Source organism: Ciona robusta, chromosome 8 (genome assembly GCF_009617815.1).
Source record: "Ciona robusta chromosome 8, ASM961781v2".
Classification (NCBI taxonomy): Eukaryota; Metazoa; Chordata; class Ascidiacea; order Phlebobranchia; family Cionidae; genus Ciona; species Ciona robusta.
Genome location: NC_143242.1, coordinates 1343724 through 1353846, shown reverse-complemented (window position 1 = coordinate 1353846; position 10123 = coordinate 1343724). Strand labels below are relative to the sequence as shown.

Below are 10123 nucleotides of genomic sequence, written 5' to 3'. Positions count from 1 at the left end.
GATTAGCAACAAATGTATCAAGATACCATTGTATCTACTAATGTGAGTGATGGTTAGCCGAATTATTATCTAATTTATATGATCTATGTTTATTTAGCTCTCGGCCTGACATTCTGAACATATTCTATTTTTGAAGTAGGCTTGCAACAACATTATATTTTCACAGAGATAAAAGTTATTGTGTGTGGTTGAATAAAAAGTTATTATAGGTCATTGTCATTCAACAAAAGAAGTCTTTAGTTCAATTTCCGTCAGCTTCCTTAAGAAAACGATGATCACAATATTTCGTTATTAGGCATATATGGTTTGTATTCTATTTGGGGCTCATTATCTACAAATTGTATTGCAATGGATGGAAAGAGACTTGACCGCATAAATTTAATTAATAAAGGAATAGACAAGATGTTGCTTCGACAACTTTCTTGTATTGAGAAGCAAAAGCAGCAAGCTATAAAAGCTTTGTTGAGAAATCAATGTTGTCTCAAGTTAGAAATCACAAAGAGAAAAGAAGATTACTTTCAAATTATGTTGGAGGGGCAAGCACTGAGGGAGAAGTTACAAAATATTGGTATGTTATGTTTTTTTAATTGACAGAACATTTAAATAAAGTAGTGCGAACATATTGTTTAAACAGATATACAAAAAGTGATGTACATGTGATGTTTAATAGAAGTTGTTTTTTTAGGTGAGCTTCTAAAATCAAATAAGAAAACACAGAAGAGGAATATGAAGCAGAATGTCAATGATTGTACTTCTAGAAATATTATTCCGCCAGGCAATAAGCTAACTTTTGGTGAAGGTTGTTTAACATATGAACAAGATGACAAAGAAAGTATTGCAGCCAGTGACTCTTGCGATTCAAGCTTTAACATGTCAAATACACAAAATGTTAACAAATTTGCAAATGAGCAGCCACAAAATGATGACCCGATGCCAAGGAAGAATATTAACTTCATCCAAGGTCATGATGTTGCTAACCAGAAGCATGTTACTTTACTACCACACTATTACCTGTCTCCAACTATTGTTGCTACAGAAAAGCCTGCAGTTGGTGTTCATAAGTTTAGACGGTGGATGCATACCGATAACACTGTTAATTTGACATTTAATCATAAAACAAAAAAAAATTGTAGTGGCAGTTTTTCTCAACTAATGCATGATCAGAAAAGAGCTACACATAGACAAATAAATGAACAAAACCTCAGGTAAATCTTAATTTATGTTTAAAATAAATGGTTTACATGAACTCCTATTTGTTACTTCTCAGTTTAGGATTGCGGCCTTCTACCAGTGTAGGAATCTTTCGTGGAGAAACAAAACAAAAAAACAATTCCTGCCGCACAATTCGCAGTGCCAACATCAGGGGTCATACAACTAGACACTTTCATTCAACTGAAAAAGGTAGTTTTAACTATTTTTATTTGTACTGTACACCACTGATACTGTATTTTTGTTAGTTTTAAATACCCAGGGTTTTAACAAAGTTAAAATGGCTTATGGAGAACAGAAGACAAGCAATGGTTTAAGAAGATTCAGCATTCGCAATAATCAACCAAATAAACCAACTGAACTTACTGGAACAAAAAAACAACTAACACACCAAGAATGCAACTATACAATGGCGATGCAAAAACAAAGACAAGAATTTGTTAATGAAAGTGTTACACAAAAAGTCTGGCAATTCCTTGGCTACAAGCCTGTAAGTATGGAAGGATTATAGTCCTTACCATCAGACTATCGTTTAAAAGATGGTTAACCTAAATTCTAAAAGTTGTAAAATATGCTATTGTAAGTAAAAATAACAACAATAAATAGTATAATAAACCAACTATATTCAGTGTATACATTCCCATGTTTAAAAGTTGAATTTATTAAAACTGTCTAGTATACCAGAATGAAATTACGTCGTCATGTAACACTTTTAAACAGTGTGCAAAAGTACAACAGAAATACAACATTAGTTCGTTGCAATAGTAGTTTTCAACACAACAGCATTGTTCTTCTGGTTAGCTGGTGCACGGAAAGTTCTTTTTTCAGCCATCCTTTGTTGACCCATTTCAAGCTGACGCCATCTCGTTTTTTCTAATTGCTTTTTTTCCCTGGGTAGGTTAAATTTGATTAAAACAAATCAGTGTGAGTGAATGGTTACCATTCTTTGCTTCGAAGAGTCAACACATCAAAAGCCACATATTAAGGTATACGATTCCTAATCCTTGACTTTCGTCTAATTTTGTTGACTTCAAATTGAGGATTTTAATTAACCGGCGTAATACCAAACCACAAGTCATACCTTATTAAACTTCGAGTCCTTACAGCAGACGCATTGTTAGGTTTAATCTTAGCTTCATTTGCTCTCCTTATTCTTTCTTCTTTTTTTTCTTGCAAAGATGTTTCTAAATATTGCAGAGTTTTGTCCTGCTTTAATTTTTCAGCGCGTTCTTTCTTGGCAAGTTGTTTTTCTTCAGCTCTAGTGATTACACATTAGGTAAATTACTTTTTACAACAAAATCGCCAATTATTACCTAATAGATGCTGCTTTGCTCAGTTCATTTCTGTGAACAGAAATTCGAGCAATAGTTTCCATTATATTCTCATTCTTAGCTTGTTTTGATTGAATAATCATATCTCTCCGATTCTCTTCTTCAGCATTCTGAGCTTCTCTCAGTAAACTTAGTCGTTCTTGCAGTTCAGCGATGGACATTTCTGACAAGAGAGCATGACCGGCAGTTGCAGTAAGATCCACCAACTTTTGTCTAAAATAAACCACAGCCAACATCAGTAGACATGATAATGATAATGGTCACTTCTCACATGCAAAAAATATTTGAAACGATGTTTAAGCCCATTGTTCACCATGTGGTGGTGGTTTCATACATTTTGTGACTGCATACGAGTCATCAGGAAAGTACCTTTGTTGGTGACTAAAAACTCACTTGGAGCAATTATAAATGAATGAATGTAACTTACTTTATCATCGCGTGGCTGAAAAATGACAGTCGTTATAACACGGGTGTTCTGTTTCATACACCTCGTGCCAGTTTACAAGTTACCAAGTTTGTTACTTGGTGAGTGATTATTTTTTTGTGGATTTTTTCTTATGTATCGTTGATAATTTGGACAACCCATTAGTGGCCACTGGGTTGGAGCAATTGCAGTAAAGTGTATTGCCCAGGGACACATACGCCCATGATTATAGCTTGAAATGTAAACTCACCTTGTTATTGGGACAGATTCTGCAGCTCTAATGTGTTGAATAAGCTCAGTTTTTCTCCTCATTTCGGCCTCAGCTTCCTCCAATGCAGTTTTCATCATTTCTCGACTTTCTGCGTTGACTTCCTGAACTGAAAGAAAACTCAGTAAAAAGTAGAACAAGTTTTAAAAGGGAAACGCATATTGTGAAGCCAGATTTGAGCAAACAAAATTTATTGTACTGACTGAATGAAGATTGACTTAAATAAGGTATGGATATCGCCCAAAACAATGTAATGTTCACCTATCTTTCTTTTGTACTCCTTGAGTTTGCATTTGGCATCCTGGGCATTGTGATGTCCTTCAATAATTTGTTCAACCAGAGCCCTCATATGTCTCTCTTCTTCTAATCGAAGAACTAAATAATTTTTCATCATTTTGGCAGATTCGGACTTTAGCTGAGACACCTGAAGGTTTATTTAACAAAGTAATTCTTCAGCAAACCGAAATTAAAGGAAGTAATTTGCATATATTTAGTAGTAGTTCTTGCATGACATGTGTTCATAACAGTCGCACCGTAAAACTTTGAACATGGTATAATTTGGTTATATGCCAAATGATTTAACAACTGTAAAGATTTTATGAAATTGATTTTCGAACAGACATACTTTAACTTGATTTTCTTTAATTTGATTTTGTCTTGCAAGAATTGCTTCTTCATGACTTAGTTTTCCCAACACTCTGCGATATTCTGTTTCTCTTATTTCTTTGTCTTTATCTTCTTGTTGAACAGACTTTTGCCAGTTAACGAAATCGGATTCGTCCTTGGCGCCACACAGCAAGTTTTCCAACCTTTAATTTACAACAAGATGCAAAAAAAATAATCTTAAAAATGTCTTGGATTATTAAACCATGTCATGCATTTAAATTAGGTTTGATTTTAAGATAAATTTTATTAATGTACCTATTTTTTCTAACTAGATTTTCTATATGTATATATATGTTATTCTGAATGTTAACTTCTAGTTAAATGATCAGTACTAAACAACATTAATGCCTAAAATGTGTATCTAAAGGTACCACCAAAGTTTTAAAAAATAGCTTCAAAAAAATTATGTAAAGAAAAAAAACGACTTACTTTTTTCTTAAGAAAATGATACAACAGGTACTAGTGAGACACATTTTAAACATTTTAATATAAAAAAAAACAATAGGAGAAAAAATGCTGAGTCTGTACAGTATGTAGCTCTGCTTATTCATTATTTTATCATGACTTATACTTTTGTAGTTCAGCTTTTTCTTTTTTTTGGAACAAGGACCCCTCTCTTAGGATAGCAGCAGCATTCATCTTTATCGGTTTGTTCACCTAAATATATGAAAGTTGTCAATTTTATACACATTTTTTTTAAACACCTTATGTTTGGGTGCAGGTTGTGCATTCCTTTTATTGAAATCAAGCTTTTTTTCCTCTTCATCCCGAATATTCTTTATTATTTCCTAAAAAATAAGATAATCACAAATTAACAGATCAAAGACCATTCTAACGGAAAAATAATTAACTAGAAATAGTGAATCTCATGAAAATGAATACTTTTAAAAAATTGAAAATAAATCTGTAATAGTCAACAACACAGCACAGGATTAGAAATATAGAAATGATAAGTTCCCTTTAAACTCACAATCTACTTACACATGTCTTATACGACTTATGAGTATTTGCACATTGAAACTGATACTCATTTGCTTCCAACAATTTCATTTCTCCGTCTACTTTGTTTTGCTGCTTCAACATTTCAATTTCTTTTATCTCTTTTGGTTCTCTGTGAATGTTTAATGAAATTAGGATAAAAAGCATAACAAATATATCCAACATCCCATTATTATTTTAAAACTTTAAAATTCTTATTAGGGGAATAAACAAGATGTAAATTCTGCTATAACTGTAAGAGCAACTCCAAATCTGTTATGAACAAAAATGTATTGATAACACACAAAAGCATGAAGCTATGGAGGAAATAGATAGTGCATGCCCAATGCCTTTGATAAAATTCCGGCAAGAGGATTACCAGTCAGGCATGTGTAAACGATGCTATTAATCTGTGACAGTGGTGTATAAAAAATATTACATGCATAAATATCATACTTAAAAACTTTTGTTGATACAGGCTTCTGCTTAGGTAATTTCGGAATCTGTTCCGGAAGTGGAATTGAACGTGGTTTTGGTTGAGACAGTTTGAAGGAAACTGGTTTAGTTGGAGTTTTTGCAGGTTTCTTTGTGATTATTGTGTTGTTAACCACTGCATCTAACTTTATTAGTATATTATCCAGTTCTGGCTTCCATCTAAAACATAAAAATTACCGATTGCTGCAAAATGAGTGTATTTTTTTGTTACACACAAGTTTGATTTTGATTAGTTTGCAACCTATTGTTGCATGTGAAATGTTGCTGCCTGCCTTAATGTTAATGAATAAATGGCACTTTTATTCTCACACAGTAGGTAGCAGCCTGTTTTAACATAAGCGTTCTTTTTCATTACAAATAAATATATATTACTTTAACATCTCGTTCCATTTTTTATTCACGTGGTCTTCGCCAAGGTGAAAAAAATAAGCATTCAGAAACAAAATAAATTCTAAAACAACATTTAGGTAGGAATAGTGTGACATCTTTATTTGACAAATTAACTGCCCTCACATTAACCCATAGACTGTTATTTACCTCACAATTCTTTTTATGATTTCATCAATAAATGAAGATTCATATAACTTGCACCATCCATCATAAATCCATGCAAATAAATTTTCATCTTTTAAGAAAAAGTTGAGAAATCTACGAAATAAATTGTAATATTAACTCTTTGCATTTCCCACTGACATTATAAGTTAAAGTTCAAAGTTGAAAAAAAGGTAAATAAAGTCTAAATTTTACATGTTTGCCATTGTTATTTGCTTGACACATAAAGTACCATAATATTTAAGTAAACTGTACATTTCATGAGCATCCTGAATGTACCAAAGATTTTTTCCACCATTTATGTTTTCTAGACTTTAGTAATTCTTTCACATTAAATATATATATATTGTACCTGTGCATTTTATTTGTTGGTTGAGTTGCTAAAAATTTATTGAAGTTTGTAGGCCGGATTTCATCCAAACGGAACATTAGGAAGTAGCATAATATTTGATATAAGCTTGTGTCTGATTTCAAAGAAGTTAAACCTAAACACAATTCAATATTGACTATGTGTTCAACACAGTGGTATAGCACAATGGTAAATACATTTGATGAAATATAAACTATACTGTTGGTTAGGGATAGGTTGAGATCCACACTATCTTGGGGCCAATGTTTATTGGAATCCAAACATTCGGTGATGTCTATTAAACCTATTCCACCGCGGCGATACAACAATGTATTATTAAAAGAATAGTTACTGTCATAATGATTCAAACCCTTTCCTATTTATTTTAATGATTCAAACCCTTTCCTAAAAATTAAACACCTGTCATTACGCTGTCAATCAATGCTTGACGATCAGCAATCAATCAATAAATTTGTTCCTACACCAGCACAGGTTCATGTCCCTAACTTGGTAGACTGCAACATCGACTAATTATTTGCCATGAATATGTCCAAATTTATTGACTAATTCATACGGGTACAAAATTTCTGGCATTTAGTAGCTGTGCTTGTACAGGCATCGAACATAGCTTAAATTGGAAACCCATATTACTACTACCATATATAGTAACATAGCATCAAATATTTAAAATATATTACAGTAGCAGTTTCAGATAAATGTAACAAAGGAATATTATTTACATATATCCTTACCATCAGTACAAAAGAATCCATCAACCACAACTTGTAACAACTTCTGATATTGAACACAACCAGAAAAAACTTCAACAATGAACAAGTGGTCATCGGAATCCAAACCCTGGTAAACATGTTTAAGTATCAATGTACCTTAAACTAAATTAAGAGAGATAGTAAAGATTCAATGCCATAGAAAGTTTTATTTAAACATGAAGTTTACAGAATAATGGCAGCTTCTGACAAGATCTATCACTCATGTCACATACAAAATGTGAGATGTAAAGTTTTACAGTTGGTGTAGCTCTAGGCTAAATTCCAGGTTGCACGGCCTGTAATTCCAAAGAACACACTTTTTACACAGGAGTGTGATTCTTTAACGTTTTGACAAAAGAAAAAAACAGGTAACTTAAACTGTTTAAAGGCACGTGAATACAATATATACATACAGGCTTTTAATATACTATACTTTTTGACATTTCAAAAATTCTTTAATATGTTCCTCAACACTTTGACTTTCGCTGTGGAAAGAATTGAGTCCTTTTATGCACAATTGTAGAAGTTGCTTGTATTGTAACATAGCGGTTTAATCGTATCACCTCAGACAACGTTATTTCGAAACTGTATACAAGTTTTAGATTAAGCTTCACATAGCAACGCTAAAATTCAGCGGTTGTTATGGTGGGAATATATTCACACGTATTCGCATGTAATGGGTACGTAGTGCAGTCCAAAGTTAGTGGAGACCAAGTTAGAAAAGAGAATTTAAAACAATGAGTCTTGCAATTTTGGATCTTAAAACATAGAACTTTGTCTAATGTTGTTTTCGATTAAATATTGCGATTTTTTAGAAAAGGCACTTTTGCGCGTAAAATGTCTTTCTACTAACGTTAAATATATCTTATTACAATAATCTTATTACTTATTACAATATTATTGCAAACCGATTCCAGGGTCGCAATCCCTTACCAAGAAATAAGAACTCCTGGGATCACGCCAACGTTTTAAAGTTCTTATTTGAATATTTTCTACTACCACCAAGATCTACTCCACCCGGGCTCGCGCCGCGGCTCTCCTACTCGTCGCGGTCTACACCTGTACCACCGCGACGGCCGGGTATAGGCACGACGCTCTAGCGCCATCCGGTTTCAGGATTGATTGATTCGGCAGGTGAGTTAATACGCTACCAGACCAGAGTTTCCTTTCACTAGAGTTTCCACTGGCTTTAACCTCCCGAGGCATATAGTTCACCATCCTTCGGATCCAAACTTGCACGCTCTCGCTTGACCTCCAGACAGCCCGGAGAAAACCAGCGATATTTAATACTTGACAACAGTAATCGTTTTTGTCGCGCACTTTATTAGACCGTCAGAGTATTGTCATATAATAGTGTTGTAACCGAAGAGAGTACCATGGTGTAACATTTGAGTAACATTTGTTTTTGTCTGTAAATAATTGGGAACCGGTAATAGGAGATTTTTTAAAAAAGGCACGTCCTAAAGTTAGTATAGATCAAGTTAGTAAACGGATTGTAAAACAATAAGTCTTGTTATCCATAGTCCCTGTGTCTATGACGTCATAGTCGCCGCCATTACGAAGCCCACTGCATAACCTTTTATCATTGCTGGGTGCTGTATTTCGTCTAAGTATTGCCTATTTTCAAGAACCAAGCACTTCTGCCCGTAAAAATGGCTTTTTACTAATGTTATATCTTATCACAATAATAAACCTCACATAAAGAATAAAATTCTATTGAACACTCAATCGATTAAAGAGTAAAAACAGAAAATTTCAAGTATATATACCAACCAAAAACATAAAGGAACTTGTTTAAAATATAAAAGTACAAACAAAAACGCATAATATTAACATATACTGGTGTATCTATAGCTACAGTTTTACATATAAATTGCCGCGATTTTACTTTTTGGCTCACAAACTTACACCTATACCCGGCAACGAAACTTACGGTGTCTTTGTAAATTTGCCCAATATCGAAGTGACATTGAGGAAAACAATACTAAGTTACTAGTTCTGTTTGAATTAGTAAGCAATCTTTCGACGTTCCGGGTCTTTCTGAAATCGGAAAACGCGAACACTTTACCTGCTATATAGTCAGCTAGTTTAAGCAGTATGGAGCTGCATGTCCACTCATGTTGGATTATAAATGTAGTATGTAGTGGTTCTGTAGATTCGTATTTATGAGCATATTCTATTATGTAAACTAAGCTGATTGCTGCTAGTATTAATCGCCAACGTAAAGTACCCTGTTAAACCACACTGTACGCTGAAAACCAGTCAAAATACTAATTTACCCCACATTAATTCTTAGATTTAATATTATACAACAAGATTTATTTTAGAAATTATATTTTAAATATTAAAACAACCGCTATACGTGTTTTCTAGCTTTGTATCGCTTACCTTACAAGAACCAGATAAACACACGCCGACCATGCATTTGTATAGGCGATTCAGGCTCTGTGAGCTCCGTAATGGCGGACACGAGTGCCGTTTCCTGACGTGACGTTGGCACGTCCTACGCCGAGTCTTCAACCTAATATACCGTAAATATTAGTACGCCGGAATAAAGAAAGTTATAGTTACTTGGTGACGCTGGATTGTCTCGTTAATGGCCCACTCATAAATACCAAAGGTGATGTTTTTTTTTTCGAGCAAACGATTTTTGTGCGACATAGGCTTACCTCATATACCTTGTTACTATTTAAAATGGTTTTGAACAATTTACAACGCTCTAATAAAGTCACGAGACAATATTCTTGGTTCACTGGTAGAAAAGAGAATGAAAACCAATCCTATATTCAAACTTAACCCACCCAACGACCCAAGTATATGAATGAATGTTTGTACTTGTAACATAAAGTGTCAAGTGCCGCTTTTCTGCTTAAAGTCTTGTGTTGTCATATTAATAAAATAGTTGAAACCTAAGATAAAAATAATTCCAAACGTACGCATCCACGTGAAGTGCTACAGAGTAGATTCAGTTTACTTGCTGCGAGCTGACATTGCCCGTGACGCATGGCTAACTAAGATTCGCGTAGCACATGGTAAACCATGGGATAAAATGTTGTTCAAAACTAATGCGATCGGTTTGAA

General features: G+C 33.8%; 2 protein-coding genes across 4 annotated transcripts; one reads left to right on the top strand and one right to left on the bottom strand.

The window, feature by feature from the left end:
- On the top strand, window positions 1–5009 carry LOC149732056 (uncharacterized). The gene is made up of 4 exons (XM_089882177.1): window positions 1–568; window positions 686–1205; window positions 1268–1401; window positions 1458–5009. Exons 1-4 carry the CDS (start codon window positions 349–351, stop codon window positions 1718–1720), a joined length of 1137 nt encoding a protein of 378 aa, XP_089738303.1. The 5' UTR covers window positions 1–348; the 3' UTR covers window positions 1721–5009.
- On the bottom strand, window positions 1855–8148 carry LOC149732055 (cilia- and flagella-associated protein 99-like). Of its 3 annotated transcripts, XM_089882164.1 has the most exons (15): window positions 7976–8148; window positions 7476–7627; window positions 7025–7130; window positions 6276–6408; window positions 5909–6019; window positions 5333–5530; window positions 4880–5009; window positions 4603–4686; window positions 4470–4555; window positions 3858–4041; window positions 3494–3656; window positions 3215–3341; window positions 2523–2753; window positions 2291–2467; window positions 1855–2099 (listed from the first exon to the last, which is right to left on the bottom strand). In XM_089882164.1, the coding sequence occupies exons 2-15, from the start codon at window positions 7584–7586 to the stop codon at window positions 1958–1960; spliced, it is 1983 nt and encodes a 660-aa protein (XP_089738290.1). In that variant the 5' UTR covers window positions 7587–7627; window positions 7976–8148; the 3' UTR covers window positions 1855–1957. The 3 variants fall into 3 exon arrangements, with proteins under 3 accessions (XP_089738290.1, XP_089738289.1, XP_089738291.1); XM_089882163.1 differs by lacking the exon at window positions 7976–8148 and having other exon boundaries at window positions 7476–7707; XM_089882165.1 differs by lacking the exons at window positions 7476–7627; window positions 7976–8148 and adding an exon at window positions 7456–7474.
- Between the last annotated feature and the right edge of the window lie 1975 nt (window positions 8149–10123).